This window comes from Papio anubis, chromosome 13, assembly GCF_008728515.1.
Source record: "Papio anubis isolate 15944 chromosome 13, Panubis1.0, whole genome shotgun sequence".
Classification (NCBI taxonomy): Eukaryota; Metazoa; Chordata; class Mammalia; order Primates; family Cercopithecidae; genus Papio; species Papio anubis.
The window spans coordinates 97,238,622-97,259,370 of NC_044988.1; the positions used below are offsets into that span (position 1 = coordinate 97,238,622).

Sequence of the window (20,749 nt, forward strand, 5' to 3'; positions counted from 1 at the left end):
AGGAAGTCTCCTGCCTCAGCCTCCCCGGTAGCTGGGATTACAGGCATGTGCCACCACGTCTGGCTAATTTTTGTATTTCTAGTAGAGATGGGATTTCGCCATGTTGGCCAGCCTGGTCTCAAACTGCTGACCTCAGGTGATCTGCTCGCCTCGGCCTCCCAAAGTGCTGGGTTTACAGGCATGAGCCACTGTGCCTAGCCTGAGCCACTGCACCTGGCCCATCATGCTTTGACGGGACTAAAATTTGGATCTGCTAGGCGTGGTCACTCATGCTTGTATTCCCAGCACTTTGGGAGACCGAGGCAGGAGGATCACTTGAGGCCAGGCATTTGAGACCAGCCAGGGCAACATAGTGAGACCCCATCTTTTAAAAAAAAATTTTTTTTTTTTGGCTGGGCTTGGTGGCTCATGCCTGTAATCCCAGCACTTTAGGAGGCCAAGGCAGGCAGATCATGAGGTCAGTAGATCGAGACCATCCTGGCTAACACGGTGAAACTCCGTCTTTACTAAAAATACAAAAAATTAGCTGGGTGTGGTGGCGGGCGCCTGTAGTCCCAGCTACTTGGGAGGCTGAGGCAGGAGAATGGTGTGAACCTGGGAGGTGGAGCTTGCAGTGAGCTGAGATCGCGGCACTGTGCTCCAGCCTGGGTGACAGAGTGAGACTCCATCTCAAAAAAAAAAAAAAAATTTTTTTTTTAAATTAGCAGTGGCACACACATGTAGTCCCAGGGACTTAGGAGGCTAAGGTGGGAGGATTGCTTGCGCCCAGGAGCACAAGGCTGCAGTGAGAGACAGAGACAGATCCCATCTCTTAAAAAATAATAATAAAAATAATAGTTGGATCTGGTGGATTGCAAAAAACAAGCGCAAAGCACTGTATGATTCTTCCGTGGGTCCCACCTGGACCAGGAGCCCTTTGAATTCAGGGCCTGGTGCTCCTTGCCCTCTGCCTATTCTCAGTACTTGGCACAGGGCCTTGCTCAGGGTGGGGGCTCCTGGGGGTAGAAGGCCAAGGGCTTTGGCTATAGTCCTGGCATCAAACTCGGGGTGTAATCCCAGTTCTTCCTCATAATATCAGGTTGGTGCAAAAGTAATTGTGGTTTTCACCATTAAAAGTATGCGGGGTAGGGGGCTAGGGGAGGGAGAGCATTAAGAAAAATACCTAATGTAGATCATGGCTTGATGGGTGCAGCCAACCACCATGGCACGTGTATACCTATGTAACAAACCTGCATGTTCTGCACATGAACATGTTACCCCAGAATTTACAGTATTTAAAAAAAAGAAAAAAAAAGTAATGTGACCCAGGGCAAGTCACTGCACTTCTCTGGACCTCAAGTTTCCCATCCGTAAATGGGCACAAGAAGGCTCTCCCTACCCAGTGATGAGGGAGAGAATCAAAGATCTCTCATGTAAAGAATGCCTCTCCTCCAGTGTCTAGCAGCCAGCACAGGGTCTGCACACAGTAGGCACTCAATATGTTATTTATGATTATGATTATTACTATCATTGTTATTTCAAAACTGCATTTGCTTTTTTTTCCCCAGGCTGGAGTGCAGTGGCGCAATCTCAGCTCACTACAACCTCTGCCTCCTGGGTTCAAGCAATTCTCCTGCCTCAGTTTCCTGAGTAGCTGGGATTACAGGCACGCACCACCATATCTGGCTAATTTTTTGTATTTTTAGTAGGCAAAGGGTTTCACCATATTGGCCAGACTGGTCCTGAGCTCCTGACTTCAGGTGATCCACCCGCTTTGGCCTCCCAAAGTGCTGGGATTACAAGCATGAGCCACCGTGCTCTGCCAAAACTGCATTTCAGTGTTCCCAGTGCCCAGGATAAATTAAGCTTTGGATAAATCTGAGCTGTGCCCATTATCTGTGATAAAGAACTGAGTCATCCTCTCCTGCTCCCTGCTCCCAGAGACAGCACACAGTAGGTGCACAAAGATTGGGTGGGATTGGAAGGCTGCATCCTTTACACAGAGACACTGTTGGGGACCCATCCAGCTGGCAAGTGGGTGGGGTCAGATGATATCAAATACTGGGATGCCCTGAGTTTGGGGCCAGGAGAGAATAATGGCTGGTGTAGGAAGAAGGTGCGGAGAATGAAACTGGATCCAAATGCTGCCTCGACTCCGAGAACCTCCCCTCCCGGGGAATACACAGTGAGGTCTGGCTCCTAACAAGGCTTGAGGAAGGGCTCTGCCCACCCGTAATGGAACAGGCTCTGAGACCTTCAGTGTCCTCTGACCAACCCCTGGCCCAGCCCCTCCTACCTTCACATAGTCGCCGCCAGCCTCCGGCTCTCCAGCAGCCCTGGAAGGAGAGGAGACAAGTGAGCATCCCCAGCCCTGCTTGGCTCCCCAGATGCCAGTCTCTTGCCTGCCTGCCTGCCTGGGGCCAGCACCTGGCCCTTGGGACCCCAGCAGGCTCACCCTGAAGGCAGGAGGGGGCACTTATCAGCTGGCCTGGCTCCTCCACTTTCCAGCTGTGCACCCCTAGGCAAGTCCCTTCACCTCTCTGAGCCTGCATTTCGTATCTGTAAATCAGGAATAATGACAGTCTCTGCCTAATGACTTTGACTGGAGGACTCAGGGCTTAATGAACGTTACCTGCTTATTATGGAGCCTGCTTCCCGAACCACTGTCTTCACTGGACTACGGACACTATGCTTCCCTGGTTTTCTTCTTCTCTCTGCCCTCCCCACCCCCTCCTCCCACCCCACCCCCATCATCCCTGACTCTAAACCCTGGAGGGCCCCAGGCTGGGGATCAGCCCCTGTCCTCCTACCCTGCGCTCACTTCCTAGGGTAGAGTGACCTAGTCATGGCCACTGCCAAGCACACTGCGGAGCCACTGCCGATGCTAGAGGGCTAAGGAATTGACTCTGCCCCCAGGGTGGAGAGCCTGGAGAGGCCAGAGGCCAGAGGTGGCTATTTTTCCTTCCTTCCTCCTGAGGGCCACCATGAACCACTCCCCGCACTGCACTGCCTTAAATGCTACCCCTACCCTCAGGCAGCCTGGACCTGCCCCTCCATCCCCGGACTTGGAAACCCAACTACCTCCTGGACGCCTCCCCTTGGATATCTGAAGGCTATCTCCAACTTGTTGTATCCAAAGCAGAACTGTGGCTCCTCCCCGCCCCCTCCCCATCTTCCCCGGCTCAGCTGATGTCAGTTTCCTCTTTCCTGCCACTTTGGCCAAAAACCATATGGTCCTTTGTGCCCCTTCTCTTCCATTCAGCTCCACACCCAGTCCACCAGGAAATCCTGCCGCTCCACCGTCAGAATCTTCTCCGCATGTCCACCCCGTCCCCACAGTGGGGCCACCCTCGTGTCTCCGGTGGAGCAGAGGAGCCTTCCCTCGGGCTCCGTGTCCACTCTCATCACCCACAGTCAGCTTCTGCCCTGAGACCAGAAGGCGCCCAAGCTTACAACCTAAGCAGATCATGGCACACACACCATCCTCAGCCTTTCAGCGGCTCCCATCTCTAGAAGAACACAATCTAAACTCCTCTCTGCGGCCGTGCAATTTATCATCCAAACCAGAACTTTTCTTCCTTTGCAAGAGTAAAGACGGTACCATGATTATGCCAGAAAAACAGGCAAAAATTGGCTCATCTGTTCCCTAACCCACAAGGTCCTGTGTGGCCTGCTGGTACCCAACAGCCACCCCACCACCTCTCCAGCCTGTCTCCCTTGCACCTCCTGTCCCTTATTCTGCCTCTGCCCCACCCTCCTTGGCAACTTGTTCCGGCCACAGGGCCTTCGCTCTTGCTGTTCCCTCTGCGTGGAATGCTCTTCCCCAAGGGCTTCATGAAGCTTGTCCCTCCTCCCTCTTTATTCAGGGCTTTGCTTAATGTCACCTCTTTGGAGAAGCCTTCCCTGACCTCCCCACCTCGAATAGTCCCTCGTTCCTTCACTCTGTGTTCCCAATCCTACTTTATTTTCAATTTTTGCAATTTCTGCCTGAAATGGCCACTTTATATTTAATTGCTGACTTAATTATCTGATGCCCTTATGAAAGTGTTGACTTTGTCTAATTCACCATTGAGACCCAGTCCCCAACATAGTGCCTGCAGGAGCTCAAGAAATATTGCTTAAAGAAAAATTAGCCGGGTGTGGCAGCGAACGCCTGTAATCCCGGTTACTTGGGATGCTGAGGCAAGAGAATCACTTGAACCCAAGAAGAAGAGGTTGAAAGAAAGCAATATTGCTTAAAGGGATGCATGAATAGTAAACAGTCAATGTTAATTGTTAATCGCTGTCATCATTAATTTTGTTAGGTTGGGCCCAGGTTCTCTGGCTAAGAAAGGCCTCAGCCTTCCCATCTGCAAAATGGGGAGGGGAGGTCGAATATTGGACCACCTCCTCAAATACAGGAGCTTCATATTTTTAAAAAAAAGGAAGCCGAGATAAAAAATAAAATTGTGGGTTCCCCCAATCCTAAGGCCAAAAGCTCCTCCTCCTTGAGACGTTGTCTGATAGCCCTCCGTGTTCTAACATTCTAGGATTCTTCATCGCTAATCTTCTCTCCTAGAAAGCCCTAGCTGGTATCCAACCACAGTTCCTCAAGCTACAGCCCAGCAACAGTAGGCTTTTGGGCTCTCTCTGTCCAGCAGCAGTGGAGTGAGCTACAGTAGGGACCCCTCCCCCATCCACCTCCGCCCACTCTTCCCGGGTGAGGCATCCCATCCCAACATTTCCTGCTATTCAGGCCCGGAAATCCTCCCACTGCTGGGAACAAATTGGCCAGGACACTGGATCAACCCAGCGCTTCCTCCTGCTTCCTGTACTTCCCCTCGGGCTCTGGAACAGGGGTAGAGCCTTGGAGACAGGGTGCCTGCACAAGAGATCAGGCCTGACTAGGGTGGCCAGAGCCTATAGGGGTGCTCAGGGCAGAGGCCCAGGTCAGGGAAGCTGAGGCTCTGGGGCCACTCTTCCACCCCATGGCCTCACCATAGGGTGGCGCTACAACACTCTGACATGTCCAAGACACAATGACCATGCCCAGTTACGATCTGCTACCATCACTTGCCTGGACTATCACCACCACCTCCCCCTGGCCTCCCTGCCTCCATCTGTGTCCCTGCGACCTATTCTCCCCACACAGCAGCCACAGCAGTACTGTTCAAATGCAAGTCAGATCACAGCTTTCCTCTGCTCCAACCCACTTGCGTGGCCCCCAGCTTCACTTACAGTAAGAGCCAAGGTCTTGGAAACAGCCTTGCACACTGACCTCATGGCCCACGACATTCCTCCTCACCCGCGCTGCTCCATCTCCCCCGCCCCATCTCAGGGTCTTTGCACTTCCTATTCCCGCTGCCTGGAATATTTTCCTCCAGACATCCCCTGGGTTCCCTCCCTCATGCTCTTGGCTGTTGTTGTTGTTGTTGAGACGGAGTCTCACTCCATCGCCCAGGCTAGAGTGCAGTGGCGTGATCTTGGCTGACTGCAACCTCCGCCTCCCGTGTCCAAGCAATTCTCCTGCCTCAGCCTCCCAAGTAGGTGGGATTATAGGTGACCACCACCACGCCGGGCTAATTTTTTGTATTTTTAGCAGAGATGGGGTTTCGCCATGTTGGCCAGGTTGGTCTTGAACTCCTGATCTCAGGTGACCTGCCTGCCTCAGCCTCCCAAAAAGTGCTGGGATTACAGGCATGAGCCACCATGCCTGGCCCTTCAGTTCTTCTTCTTTTTTTTTTTTTTGAGACAGAGTCTCGCTCTATCGTTTAGGCTGGGATGCAGTGGTGAGATCATGGCCACCATAGCCTCGACCTCCTGGCTGGAGCGATCCTCCCATCTCAGCCTCCCAAAGTGTTGGGATTACAGGTGTGAGCGACCACACCCAGCCCCTCCTTCAGTTCTTCACTAAAATGTCCCCTGCTCAGCAAGGCCTTCTGGCCACCCTTTCTGAAAGTGTGATCTTCCCCAACTCCCACATTCCCTTCCCTGCTTAATTTTGCCCTGACCCCTCATCTGACTTAGCACACATTTCCTCTCATGCAATGACTAGCTCCTCTCACTACAATGTCAACCCCACGAGGACAAGGGTTTATGTTTCTGTCTAGACAATGTTAGGAACCATCAGGAACTTAGTAAATATATTTTTTTGAATGAATGAATGAATGAATGAGTAAATGAGTGTCACAGCAGCCCCCTGCAGCCCTGAGGACAAAGTCTAGTCCTCCTGGCTGGGCCATCTGTGACCCAGCCTCTGCTGGTCAAATCCCTTCTCTCTCTTCTCCCTTCCTTGCACTCTGGCCTTCTCAAACTTCCTCCAAAGAGCTCCACCCCCTGCGGCCTCAGGGCCTTTGTACGTGCTGTTCCCTCTGCCTGGAATGTCCTCTCTCCCTTTTGGCTAGGGTTGGTCATTCCTACGCAGCCTTCAGAGTTCAGTTTGCTTGGGGATTTCTAGAAAACTCTCCCTCCCATTGTAATGATCAAATCCAGGAATCAAAGCATCCATTTGTAAAACTCAGCTCCACTAATTAATTCCTTTATTCCTCATTTTACAAACCTAAAAGAGACTTCTCCTGCCGTATTAGTGGTGAAATCAATTAATAAATAATAGTGACAATTGAGCTAAATCAGTCCCATTAATCATCAGCTTTAATTATTTAAATAACCAACCCCTTTCACTGCCTGTATTAACTGATTTGTTCTGATAACTGATAGCACTTACTGCATACATTAGCTTAATTAATTGGATTAATGAGCAGTAATTAAAGCCCATTATCCTTCTTTTCCCCCAATGCATGTTTAAATCTAAGCTTTACCTTCAGGGCCTTCATCCTGGGCCAGAAGGAAGGGTGACATTCCCCCAGAGGACCTGTAGGAGAAGGGGTGGGGAGAGGCTGCCGTCCTGCCCCACCCTGGCCCTCTTTCATGATGGTGGCCTGGTCCTCTGCAGAGGCCTGTCTGCTCTCTGTCCCTGTCTGTTCCCTTGGGCCTTGAGGCCTGGATATATGTCCTCAAGTGGAGACCTCCCCAAGCTCTGCCACCTGCCTCTCAGCTTTTCCCCTGTCCCTGATCCCTGGCTCCCTGCCTTCCCTCTCTGAAGCTCAACTTCCTCATCTGTAAAGTGGGCACAGTATAACTACCTCCCCAGAAGGGCGTGAGAAGGAGGGGTGCAAGTTCCCTGGCCCATGTGGGGCTCCTCTTGCTGTCCCAGCCTCTACCCATGAAGATCGGCCACCCTCCCACCCTGCCCCTCCTGGGGGGCTGGGCTGAAGTTGCTTTCCTCCCTTTTTTTTTTTTTTTTTTTTTGAGATGCAGTCTTGCTTTGTTGCCCAGGAGTGCAGTGTCATGATCTCGGCTCACTGCAACTTCCGCCTCCCGGGTTCAAGTGATTCTCTTGCCTCAGCCTCCTAAGTAGCTGAGACTACAAGTGCGTGCCACCATGCCCGGCCAGTTTTTGTATTTTTAGTAGAGATGGGGTTTCACCACGTTGGCCGGGCTCGTCTTGAACTCCTGACCTCAGGTGATCCACCTGCCTTGGCTTCCCAAAGTGCTGGGGTTACAGGCGTGAGCCCTGTGCCCAGCCTCTTTCCTTCCTTCACGCCCATCTTCACTCCTTCCTTCATGCCCATCTTCACTCACCCACTGCAGAGAAGCAACAGGCACCTGCCCGCTCTGAGCTTCTCAGTCCTTAAAGGCCCTGGGCAAAGAGAGCTGGGTGGAAAGCCCCATCTCGCCCAGGATACCAGCCATGGGGCCTGTGGGATTCCCTGCCGGGACGATTCTTGGCTTTAGTCCTGCCCCACTCCCCAAGATGGGCCACTATTGTGTCCAGCACATCCTGCTCCCTCTCCACCGTCTGGAGCCCTCAGTCTTCCTGAGCAGGCTGGGGTGTCCAGCAGGAGCTCAGGACGGGCGACAGCCCTGTGAGGAGAAGGCCATTCTTCCCAGGGCAGAGCTGAGGATGCTGGGCCCTGAGAGCTGCCACCCGAGTCTCAAAACCTGCCAAAGAAGAGAGTGAAAACAAAAGGCATCTACTGAGCGCTGGCGGCTGATGGAATGCCTGTGATCTCGAAGCCCCATTTTACAGCGGAGAAAACTGAAGCTTGTAACTTGACCCAGGGCATGCAGCTGCTCAGACTAGAACCAGTTGGCCTGATGTCTAATTCTCTGCTCTGTTCCTTACATGGGTGGACCCCCCCCCGCCCCCAGATATTGGGAGCCATTTCTGGGTGGAGAGGAGGAAAAGCTAGAGAGGGAAGGCAAAGAAACAGACAAACAAAAAAATAACATTTCAACCAGAGCCCAGAACCAATGTCAGGCAGAGGAAATGGGGTGGAGCCTGAGCGGGCCCTCAGCTGAGAGGTAGGAAGTGGCGTGGCTCTGGGCAAGTCCCTCTCATCGGGCCTCAGTTTCCCCTTCTACAGCATGAGTGGCTCCTGTTTACTGGTACTTACTTGGGCCAAGCCCAGAATAAATGCTTTACCTGACATATCCCATCCTCACAGTGACTCTATGAAGCAGCTGCTGTCATTGTCCCCAATTTACTGATGGGGAAACTAAGGCTCAGAGAGGAAAAGGGACTTGCTCAAAGCCACACAGTCAGTAGGCCTCTGAGCTACTCTGCTGTACCTGACCCCTATCCTCCCCAGCCCTCACCCCACACAGGTCCAGCAGCCTGCAACAGGGTCCCCTGAGGGTTTGGGGGGATGTGGATCCAGCTAGGGATCGGGGGAACAGCCCATCCTTCCCAAACCAGCCCAGTTCCCACAGCCCAAGGCGTCCGGGGGTCTCAAGGACTGTGAGAAAGTCTCCACAGGAAATGAGAGCCAGGAGCAGCTGGGCCCCTTCGGAAGACAAGGACCAGCCTCCCAGAGCCTGAAGAGGCTGCACAGACGGGGCCCACCACGACCCCCTCCCCTGGTGGGTAATCGCTACCAGATGCCCGGCAGCTGACGTCACCCTGCAGGGCCGAGAGGGTCGTGGGACTCTGGGGAGAGTTGGGAACTCTTGGACCAGAATCAACATTCCAAAAGGAAATGGGGTGGGGGGTGGGGGAGTATCCTGGCCTGTTTTCAGTGCCTGGCACCAGGTCTGTGGCAGGGGCAACACAGGGTATCCCTGGTTCTCAAGTCTCCGTTTCCTTCCAAACAGCCCCTTGGGAGTGAGGGTCAGAGCTTGGATCTCCAGGTGGGAGGCAAAGGACACTCAGATGAGGCACTAAAATGCGACACAGAACAGCAATCAGATTATCCTAAAAGTTCGAGGCTGCCACAAGCTATGATCGAGCCACTGCACTCCAGCCTAGGCAACAGAATGAGACCCTGTCTCAAAAAGATATCAAACACAGAAAAGATCCTCCTAAAAAAAGGTCTTTTAAAAACATAAGTCACAGTGGAGCGTGTCGCTGTTCAAGGCCAGCAATGGCTCCCGTTTTGCTCAGAGCCAAAGCCAGGTCCTCGCTGGGCCCTTCCAGGCCCTATGTTATCTGTGCCCATTTCCATCCCAGCCTCCCAGACCACTCCTCCCTGTCCTCCCCACCTTGCTCTGCCCCAGCCACACTGGTCTCTGCTGTTCCCCAAACATGCCACCTCAGGGCCTTTATACTTGCTGTTCCCTGGGCCTGGTGTGCTCCTTCCCAGACAGTAAGAGGGTCTGTCCCTTCGTCTCCTTTGTTCAAATGTCACTTCCTCACTGAGCCTTTCTTTCTGGTTAATCTTCTTAAATTGGCACCGCCAGCCACTCCCTGCTTTCGCCAACCAATTCTAGAGCGGATTTTAAATTTTCTCGATAAGTCTTTTCTCTTCTAGTCGACCACAGAACTCATTTATCTTGTCTATCATCTGTCTCCCCTGCCCTGGAATGGGAACTCCCTGAGGGCAGGGTTTTGTCTGCCATGCTCACCGCTATCTCCCAGAACCTAGAACAGTGTCTGAGGCATAGCTGTACCTCAGTCAATATGAAAATGAATATCATTCCAACTCAACTGACTGCATCACCTCAAGCAAGTTATTAGCCTCACAAAAATCTCAATGTCTTCATCTGCAAAATGGGTTCCTTTCCAGGGGGTCATGGGAAGTCATTTGAAATAATGGTAGAAAAAGCTGGCTGGGCACGGTGGCTCACGCCTGTAATCCCAGCATTTTGGGAGGCAGAGGCAGGCAGATCACCTGAGGTCAGGAGTTCGAGATCAGCCTGACCAACATGGAGAAACTCCGTCTCTACTAAAAGTACAAAAAAAAAAAAAAAAATTAGCCAGGCGTGGTGGCACATGCCTGTAATCCCAGCTACTCGGGAGGCTGAGGCAGGAGAGATGCTTGAACCCAGGAGGCGGAGGTTGCAGAGAGCCGAGATCATGCCATTGCACTCCAGCCTGGACAACAAGAGTGAAACTCCATCTCCAAAAAAAAAAATAAAGAAAGAAAGAAAAGAAAAGAAAAAGCTTTGAGATCTTTACTTGCAGGAGGGGAAATATGACCTAGTGGTTAAGAGCTTGGGCTTAGGAGCTAGTCAGGCCTGGGATCAAAGAGTCAGGCCTGACACCCAATTTCTCTGTGACCCCAGGAGAGTCCCTTCCCCTCTCTGAGCCTCAGTCTCCTCACTGGCAAAATGGAGCAAGTAGAGGCTCCCACTTCACAGGCCCCATGAGCTAGACAACACCTGTCAGGTGCTCACTTGCTGTCAGCTGGTGATCATGCCTGGTGGGACCCTCGCCTGACAATTCCAGTGTGGGTGGGCATGGGGTAGGGAGTGCTGGGGCTTCCTGTCCCTCTCCAGGCTTGTGCTTCCTCCTCTGTAAGATGGATTGAGGAGCGAGGGTGCCTCTCTGGGACCTGCAGAAGACTGAGGGTCCTTGGGAGGTAGGCTAGGCTGGTGCTTTCTTTTTTTTTGAGGGGGGAGCTAAAGGTCCCTCCTCCCTCCTTCCTCTTCATCCCTATGATCTCAGCAGGGAACAGGACACCAGGAAACCCCTGCAGCCTCACCTTTTCCCCTTCCTTCCTTCTGCTCCAGGTGCACCCTGCCTCCCCAGGGGTGGGGGAGGGACAGTCTCCCCAGCTTAGGCCTGGGACAGCCTCCTCTAGACACTCAGGAACAGGGCCCCCGAACTTGCTCACTAGCATTTCCCTAATGTCCTCCTCCCCAAACTGGATGGATCCTCCGAGACCATCTCAGGCCCATCTGAACCACTGGGGAGACTGAGGACCAGAGTGGGGCAGGGCTAATCTGAGATCTCACGGACCAGACTGCTCCCCCAACTCCAGGGCACAGGGCTGAGGTTCAGAGACTTCTGGAAGGAATGTTCAACCGTGAGCCACCAGTGCAGATAGAGCACTGGGTCCCGGGGCACCAGAAGAGGGCTCAATCTGGTCTGCTAACCCCATCCTCCTTGGGACACTCCAGATGCTGGAGGGCAAGAGTCTCTCCATTTCCTTGGTCAGCTCCTGGCTAAGCATGATGCCAGAAGCACTGCTAGGCCCACCAGGGCTCTGTCCACAGAGCAAGAAGGCTTGGGCTGGGTCCTGGACTTGCCATTCTCAGAGGCCCTAGCCCTGCTGGAGAGGGATGTGTTGCCCAGGTGTTAAAAGCATGGGCCAGGAAGCTGGGATTAAACCCTGATTCTGACGCTCACCGGCTGTGTCAAACGCGGCAGGCAAGTCTTTCTTTCCTCATCTATAAAATGGGGGTGATAATAGTACCTCTCTCCTGGAGCTGTTGTGTAGAGTAGATAAGCAGATGCCTGACCTGCGGTGATAAAATTACACCCAAAGAAAGCTGGCTTAGAAAAGTCCCTGATGCTAACCCCACCCTCAAATTTGTCAGTTGCCCCAGGGGTGCAGATTTCCTCCTTCGACCTCTCCTGCTCCCCGCTGGCCCTCCTCAGGCCCAGCTCGGTCACTCACCCTCGGGACCCCAGCGCGGGGCACCTTCGGCCCACAGCAGTCATGCTTCCCCCGCTGTCGCCGCCTGCAGCCCGGGGACCTCCTAAGCTCAGCGGCTCCCGCCTTTCTCAGGCCACGGGGCTGCGGAGTTCAGTGCCGGATTCCGGGGGCGGAGACTGACCTGTAGACCACGCCCCCCAGACACGCCCCTGCGCTCCTTGCCTGGCCCGGCTCCACCGCCTACTCCACAGGCAGGGAAGGACGCTCCCCGCCTCGGACACGGCCCTCCGCCTCCGGTCTCGCTCCGCCTCCGGTCTCGCTCCGCCCCCTCCCCATCAGTCCGTGTTGGGAAGGCCGCGCCCCCTAGCACACCCCTCCACCTCGCCCGCCAGGCACCGAAGCTCGCTCCCCGAACAGCTCTCCGCGCAGCCTGGGTTAGGCCACGCCCCTATACACGCCCTCAACTCCGCCTCGCCTCGCCCCACCCCGCCCCGCCCTGCTCCCGCGAAACTCGGCTTCCCTGAGTGGGAGGGGCCAGGCCTCTGGTGCAGTCTCATACCTTGGGATGCCTTAGAACGCCCCAGGACCCATCATCCAGCCCTCTCCCCTACATACAATCCTTGGTCCTCTACTCCCGAATGAGGGCGAATGTAGGAGGGGATGGCAGAAGGCAGCCAGAGATAGTGGAAAAACATGAGTTCTATTAATCGTAAAGATAGCGTTCCCATTTACTGAGTGCAGCATGCCAGCCACTGTGTTGAGATTTTACAGGTATGTTATTCTTGAATCCTCACCACAACCCGACCAGGTAGGCGCTATTGTTATGTTCATTTATCAGATGAGAAACTGAGGCTCCAAGAGAGGAGCAGATTTGTCCACTCATGCAGCCAGTAAGAGGCAGAATCTGGACTGGATTCATTCTACCCCTTTACATGGTCCTCTTCGCTGATCAGGGGTCTAGGCAATTACAGCTCAGAGACAGAGGCTGTGCTTGGTGTCTCAGGAAAAAGCTGCTCAAGAAAGTTACCAGAAAAAGAAAGAAAGAAAGAAAGAAAGAAAGGTCCCAGAACTGGCCCTACAATTACTTTTGCTCAGCTGGCTTTTCATTTATTTATTTTTTTTTTGAGTTGGAGTCTCGCTCTGTCACCCAGGCTGGAGTGCAATGGCGCGATCTTGGCTCACTGCAACCTCTGCCTCCCAGGTTCAAGCAATTCTCCTGCCTCAGCTTCCCGAGTAGCTGGGATTACAGGTGTGCGCCACCACGCCCGGCTAATTTTTGTATTTTTAGTAGAGATAGGGTTACACCATGTTGGTCGGGCTGGTCTCTTTGGCCAGGCTGGTCTCAAACTCCTGACCTCGTGATCCGCCTATCTCGGCCACTCAAAGTGTTGGGATTACAGGCATGAGCCACTGCGCCTGGCCAACTGACTTTTTTTCTTTCTTTCGACAGGCACATGTGACTGGTGTGGTTGATACAAAGGTTCTAAGGATTGAAAAGTTGGGGATGCCTTTGGCTGGGATTGAGGGGTCTCCCGGGATGTGAAAGACATGGCCCTAGGGTTGAGAAGGTGGTGAGTCCAATGTGGTACATAAGTGTGCAGCCTCTGGAGGCAAGCAGATTCTGCTCAAATCCCAGCTCTGTGTAACCTTGGTTGAGTCTCAGTTTCCCAATCTGTAAATGGGGCTAATAATTGAATCTTTTTTTTTTTTTTTCCGAGAGTGAGTCTTGCTCTGTCGCCGAGTCTGGAGCACAGTGGCATGATCTCGGCTCACTGCAACCTCCACCTCCCGAGTTCAAGCAATTCTCATGCCTCCACCTCCCAAGTAACTGGGATTACAGGCACATGCCACCACGCCCTGCTAGTTTTTGTATTTTTAGTAGAGATGGGGTTTCACCATGTTGGCCAGGCTGGTCTCAAACTCCTAGCCTCTCAAAATACTAGGATTACAGGCATGAGCCACCGCACCCAGCCTTAATGACTGAATCTTCTACTGAGTTTTCAGGGAGATATTTGTTCTGATACCCAGTAAAAATGCTTACTAAATGGGAGCTATTGTCCTATTATCACAATTTGTATTTTTGCATGAACTCAACTCACCCTATAACCAAACTAAGCTAACAAATCAAATGGTTTTCTAGACTAGGTGGAGGTATTGTCCAGCAGAACTAATGGTGACGATTTGGGTGAGGGGATTCAGGGCAGGGATCTAGTGACTGGGTTTAGGATCCATCCAGCAGCTGAGGGCCCGTGCTAGAGGCTGACTGGGGCTTTGGAGGCAGGGGGGTCTCGGTTCACATGCTGGCTTTGTCATTAGCAAATGTGCACCCTGACTGAGGCAGATGACATTACCATGTGAATCTCAGCTTCCTCATCTGTCCTATGGAAACGGTAACAGTCTCGCCTTGCCAGTTTTATTTTGCTAATTACAAGTAAAGGGTTTATCACAGTGCCTGGTCTACAGTAAGCACCTGGTCAATGTGTAGGTTTTTTTCTTTTTAACCCAGATGTGTACTGGGTTTAAAAGAAGCCCAGGCGTGGTGGCTCATGCCTGTAATCCCAGCACTTTGGGAGGCCAAGGCGGGCAGATCACCTGAGGTCAGGAGTTCGAGGCCAGCCTGGCCAACATGGTGAAACCCTGTCTCTACTAAAAATACAAAAATTAGCCGGGCGTGGTGCCTGGAGCCTGTAGTCCCAGCTACTCAGGGGGCTGAGGCAGGAGAATCGTTTGAACCCGGGAGGCAGAGGTTTCAGTGAGCCAGGATCATACCACTGCACTCCAGCCTGAGAGACAGAGCAACACTCTGTGTCAAAAAGAAAAAAAGAAAAGAAAAGAAAAAAAAAACAGAAGCCATCCCTGCAGGTCCCAACCAGTCCCTAGGCACCTACCTTTCTGAGTGCACGTCCCTGGGAGGTCTCTCCTCTTCTGTGTCTCCTGTGGGGACCTCAGGCTTTCTGATGGGGTCTACCTCCACTGCTGAAGGGTTGGGTTCCACTGCTGGGATGTCCTCTAGAGGGCCATTGGCCTTCACCATCACCTCCTTGGCTGCCTCCAAGCCTGGGGGGTCGGGTACACCTCGGGGTACCAGGTTGGGCTTGGGACCCACCTCCTGGGCCTGCCGGACAGCCTGTGAGTTCTGTGCTTTCTTGATGCTGGGGCGAGGCATGGTGCCCATGTGGCTGTACATGTCACTGGAGCGGGCATAGGCTGGGGGACTCTTGGGCACCGTCACCATGTCATCCTGCGTGGCTTCAAAGATGTCAGGCTCCAAATGGGACTGCCTACTGATGGGAGCTAAGGATCGTCTCAGAGTGAAGGACCGAGGGAGGTTGGAGAGACTCCCAAAGCCCTTGAACTTGAAGAACTCTAGCAGAGGGGAAGGGAAGGAAAAGAAGGTAATGACAATGTCAACATCAGTAATAATAATGAACAATTCCTGCAGTTTCACTCGGTGAGGGGCTAAAGAGGGCTGGGGGCTTCCTGGATACCCCTTCTAATTGTTAACACACCCCTGGAAGTGGTATAAGATGGGAGCTTTGGGATCACATAGTCCTGGACTTGAATTCCTGCTCTTTCACATCCTAGCTGTGTGACCTTAGGCAAGTCACTTGACCTCTCTGAGCTGAACCTCATTCTCCACATCAGTAAAATAGAGATTCCAACACCTACCTCCTAGGGCAATGTGAGAATTAAAGAAAAACTTAGGCCAGGCATGGTGGCTCACGCCTGTAATCCCAGCACTTTGGGAGGCTGATGCGGGTGGATCACCTGAGGTCAGGAGTTCGAGACCAGCCTGGACAACATAGCAAGACCCTGTCTCTACAAAAAATAAAAAAGTAAGGCCAGGTGCTGTGGTTCACGCCTGTGATCCCAGCACTTTGGGAGGCTGAGGCAGGTGGATCACCTGAGGTCAGGAGTTTGAGACCAGCCCGGTCAACATGGTGAAAACCTGTCTGTACTAAAAATACAAAAGTTAGCCAGGCGTGGTGGTGCATGTCTGTAATCCCAGCTACTTGGGAGGCTGAGGCAGGAGAATCACTTGAACCCTGGAGGTGGAGGTTGCAGTGAGCCGAGATTGCATCATTGCACTCCAGCCTGGGCGATAAGAGTGAGACTCCATCTCTAAATAAATAAATAAATAAATAAAATTAGCTGGATATGCTGGTGTGTGCCTGTAATCCCAGCTAGTTGGGAGGCTGAGGCAGGAGGATGGCTTGAGCCCAGGAGTTCAAGGTTGCCGTGCACTATGATGGCACCACTGCACTCCAGTCTGGGCAACAGAGCAAGAACCTGTCTCTAATAGTAATAATTATTTATTTATTATTTTTTCTTTTGAGACAGGGTCTCGCTCTGTCACCCAGGCTGGAGTGCACTGGTGCAATCTTGGCTCACTGCAACCTCCGCTTCCTGGGTTAAAGCGATGCTCCTGCCTCAGCCTCCCGAGTAGCTGGGATTACAGGCAAGTGCCACCACGCCCGGCTGATTTTTGTACTTTTAGTAGAGACAGGGTTTCACCAGGTTGGCCAGGCTGGTCTCAAACTCCTGACCTCAAGGGATCCACCCACCTCAGCCTCCAAAAGTGTTGGGATTACAGGGGTGAGCCACCGTGCCCAGCCACTGACAATAATAATTTTAAAATTTCTGAAAATGATTCTGCATCTGCCAAACATGTGCTGCAAGAATTCTCAGCATAACTCGGTGACACAGTTTAATTCCCATTTTCCAGATGTGAAAATTGAGATTGAGAGCAGTGTAATGAACTGAGGTCACGCTGCTGGTAGGTGGAGCAGGTATGCGTGTTTTGTGCTCGTATCGGGGGTTGGGGCGTGTTCCAGCCAGCCTCTGTGCACCTGGGGTGGGGGTGGAATGAGGAGGGGGTTGTTGCGAGCCTAAGGGTCGCACTGTCTGTGGTTCTCTCCTTCCTGTCAGCTGAGCCCAGCTCCAGACTCAAGAGGAACGGCTGGGGTGATACCATCTCCTGGTTTCCACAGGGGTGCATGTGAGTTCCCTACCCCTGCCCTCAGCTGTGGGACTGTCCCTTCTCACAGCCACCACCAACTGACTTCCCCATAGCCCCCAGATGAGCAAAAAGGAAAAACTCTAGCATTTTCCACGTCCTCAGCATCCTCCACCTCCTCAGCTGCTCGCACCCGTGCTGGGATGCAGGTAGGATGCCCCCAGTTGACAAGGGAGGAAACTGAGGTCCAGAGATGGGGAGGGACTCCCCCAGGGTCACACAGCAAGGCCACAGCTGAGCCTGGACACAGACCAAGGGCTCGGCACAGCTGGGTCAGTGCTCAGGGGTTTGTGTCCGAGCCCTGCTGGCCCCATTTGGTTATTGCCTTGGTCTCCCGAGAAACGTGGTCGCAAATGTGGCCGCTCTGCCCTTCCGCTGCATGCGGTGGGGGTGGAAATTGCATCAGTGGCCAGAGGGAGGACCCCCAACCACCTTCTTTCTCAGCATCATTGGTTTTGCCTCCTGGGCACCAGGCGTTTGGAGGAGATAGTGGGGGCCGGGAGGGAAACTGAGGCCCAGAGTCCAGGGTCTGGGATTGGGCCCTGCTCAATAGCCAGTGTGACCTCAGGCAAGTCTCCGGGCCTCAGCATTGCCCTCTGGGAAATGCAGTCATAATCGCTGCCCTTTACACCACCTGTCCCCCACCCTGGTGGGGTCAGATCAAAGGAATCAGGAGACAGAAAAAGTTTGCTGGGACTGGGAAGGACAGACACAGGAAAACAGAGCAGTGGGCCAGTGTGGCCCCTCACCCTGGAGCCTGGTTCTAGTAGCTCTGGGCTCTTTCCCTACCCAAATGTCGGCTCCCAGCCTCACTGCTGTTGGGAATGTGGGACAGCATCCCAGGACACCCCCATCCCCCTGCCGCCCCAGTAACTCCCCACCTGGGATCCCATGACACCCCCATCCCCGCCCCAGTAACTCCCCACCTGGGATCCCATTACACCCCATCCCCTGCTGCCTATGCTCACTGGGATTCTGACACCTCTCCATCCCCTGCACTTGTGCTCCCCACCTGGGATCACTGACACCCCATCCCACAGCCCCAACTCCCCACCTGGGATCCCACGTAAGCCCAGGCCTGTGGGCAGGCAATGGAGTGTGCGAAGGCCTCCCCTGCCCAACTGCGAGGTCAGAGACAGCCAGAGACACAGTGGACTGCAGAGATCGAGAGACATGGTGGGGAGACAAAGAGACAGAGACAAGAGAAGCACAGAGATGGAGAACGAAGTCAATGAGTCAGAGAGAGAGAGAGAGAGATGCTGGGCCAGAATGACAGCTAGAAAGCCACGGGGACGCCCAGAAGCAGAGACGTCTGCAGAGAGACAGTGATGGACAAAGAGAAAGAGAAACAAGGCTGGAAACAGGAGGATCGCTTGAGCCCAGGAGATCGAGACCAGCCTGGGCAACAAAGTGAGACCCCACCCCGGACTCTACAAAAAAAACAAAAAATCAATTTTATTGTTTACTTATTTTTTTATATTTACTTATTTTTTGAGATGCAGTCTTGCTGTGTCGCCCAGGTTGGAGGGCAGTGGTGCAATCTCACTGCAATCTCCACCTCCCGGGTTCAAGCGTTTCTTCTGCCTCAACCTCTTGAGTAGCTGGGATTACAGGTGCTTGCCACCACACCCGGCTAATTTTTTGTATTTTTAGTAGAGATGGGTTTCACCACATTGGCCAGGCTGGTCTCGAACTCCTGACCTCAGGTGATCCCCTGGCCTCGGCCTCCCAAAGTGCTGGGATTACAGGCGTGAGCCACCACCGCACCCAGCCAAAAAAAAAAGTTAAATTGTGCCTGGAGTCCTAACTACTTGCCTAGCTACTTAAGAGGCTGAGGTGGGAGGATCACTTGAGCCTGGGAGGTCAAGACTGCAGTGAGCCGAGATTGTGCCACTGCACCCCAGCCTGGGTGACAGAGACACTGGCGTCCAAAGGTAAAAAACAAAAAAAGTAAAACAGTGAGAGAGAGAGAGAAACGGAAATGAAGACAGTGATGAAGAAACAGATGCAGAGAGAGGCCCAGAGGACAGCCAGGGATGGAGGACAGTGAAGACGGCACCCCGCACTCACTGAACTTTTTGCTGGTCTTCTTGGTCCCCTCTGTCATCTTGGCAAGTTGTGTGAAGCCCTTGGCCAGCTTTCGAGTGGCTGCTCAAGGCTCTGGACATCAAAGTTGAGGTGCCTCTCCCACCTCCCCTTCCCCTTTCTCTCACTCGCTTCCTCTGTGTATTTTTAAACCAGTGAAACTCCCACAGCTCCACCCTCCCCACCCTCTCCGCAGGGGGCGGGGGCTGGGGCCTCTCCTAGCCCCAGCCCCTGTGGGCCGCCTCCTTGGCCTCAGCAGCAGGGGCAGGGGGCAGACCGCAAGCCCGTGGGACCTGGAAGGTCTAAGGAGCAGGCCGCAGGCTCTGGGAACAGAGCCCAGTGGGCTGGGGGCCGCTGGGGACCTGCCAACAGCTATCAGGGGGCCTGGCCGTCGGGCTGGGAAGGTGAGGGGAGTCAGGCCTGTGTGCAGGGCAGTTGCTTCTCAGCCTCTCTACCCAGGAGAGGGACTGGCAGCCGCAGATTGGAAAGAGCTGTGATCAGGCCTGTGGACTCTGGGCCACCCAGACCCAAGTTCCACTCTTGGCTGGCCATTTTGCCACGGTGTGTCCTCCCTGTGAACCGGGGGTACTTGCAATGCTCACTTCACCAGCTTCAGCCGTTAGTGTAGGGCCTGGCACAGAATCGGTGCCTACCAAAGCACAGTCACCGCTTTCCAAGCTATCAGGGAGATGTCATCATGTGGTCCACTGTACCCACTGGACAGAGATGGTGAAACCGAGGCACAGAGAGGCAGAGAGATTCCCCCAGGTAACACAGCTGGTTGCTGGCCCAGACCGGGTCACAACTCTCCCTTCTAGGCCCCTTAACCCATGGGCTGGTGCCTTTCCACACTACAAACTTACCGTGTGTGCAGGCTCAGGTGGGCAGACCAAGATGAGGAAATGCAACCTCCCCTCCATGGTCATCCTGAACATCTGCAAAGGGTGTCAGCAGCTGCTGGGGCTTGGGGCGGGGCCCAAGACCCAGGGCTTCCAATCCCAGCTACTTCCACCTCCGAAGCTTCAGTCACCTGATTTCTAGAATGGGGAGAAGTGGGAGGTATGCAGCCAACCTGCAGGGTTTCGGCATTTTATCTTGGACCCCAGGATGGCAACCCACGCTGTGAGAGGAGTCCACTGCCATCTGATAGGGCATTTCCTGCATCCTCCATTAACAGTAACAGCCCCAGGGCGGGCATGGTGGCTCACACCTACAATCCCAGCATCTTGGGAGGCGGAGGCGGGTGGATCACCTGAGGTCAGGGGTTCGAGCACAGCCTGGCCAACATAGTGAAACCTCGTCTCTATTAAAAATACATTTTAAAAAATTAGCCGGGTGTGGTGGTGTGCACCTGTATCCCCAGCTACTCGGGAGGCTGAGGCAGGAGAATTGCTTGAACCAGGGAGGCAAAAGTTGCAGTGAGCCAAGATTGTACCACTGCACTCCAGCCTGGTGACAGAGGGAGACCCTATCTCAAAAAAAAAAAAAAAAAAAAAAGGGCCAGGCGCGGTGGCTTACGCCTGTAATCCCACCACTTTGGGAGGCCCAGGTGGGTGGATCACGAGGTCAGGGGTTCGAGACCAGCCTGATCAACATAGTGAAACCCTGTCTGTGCTAAAAATACAAAAATTAGCTGGGCATGGTGGCGGGCGCCTGTAATCCCAGCTACTTGGGAGGCTAAGGCAGGAGAATTGCTTGAACCAGGGAGGCAGAGGTTGCAGTGAGCCGAGATCGTGCCACTGCACTCCAGTCTGGGCGACAGAGCAAGACTCCGTCTCAAAACAAAAAAAAAAAAGCAGAGGCAGACAAT

General features: G+C 53.4%; 1 protein-coding gene across 8 annotated transcripts in view; it reads right to left on the bottom strand.

Moving 5' to 3' along the window:
• Positions 1–19,111, bottom strand: part of SH2D3C (SH2 domain containing 3C) — a 41,745-nt gene extending 22,634 nt beyond the window's left edge. The window contains exons 1-3 of one of the 8 annotated variants that reach the window (XM_021927620.2): positions 18,925–19,109; positions 14,726–15,203; positions 2,276–2,315 (exon numbers count right to left, since the gene is read on the bottom strand). In XM_021927620.2, the coding sequence (XP_021783312.1) occupies positions 2,276–2,315; positions 14,726–15,203; positions 18,925–18,961 (555 nt within the window). In that variant the 5' untranslated portion in view covers positions 18,962–19,109. Of the gene's footprint in view, positions 1–2,275; positions 2,316–2,789; positions 3,103–11,858; positions 12,167–14,725; positions 15,204–18,924 lie in introns of those variants that run through there. The other 7 variants (XM_021927621.2, XM_021927624.2, XM_021927625.2 and 4 more) reach the window with 7 other exon arrangements.
• Between the last annotated feature and the right edge of the window lie 1,638 nt (positions 19,112–20,749).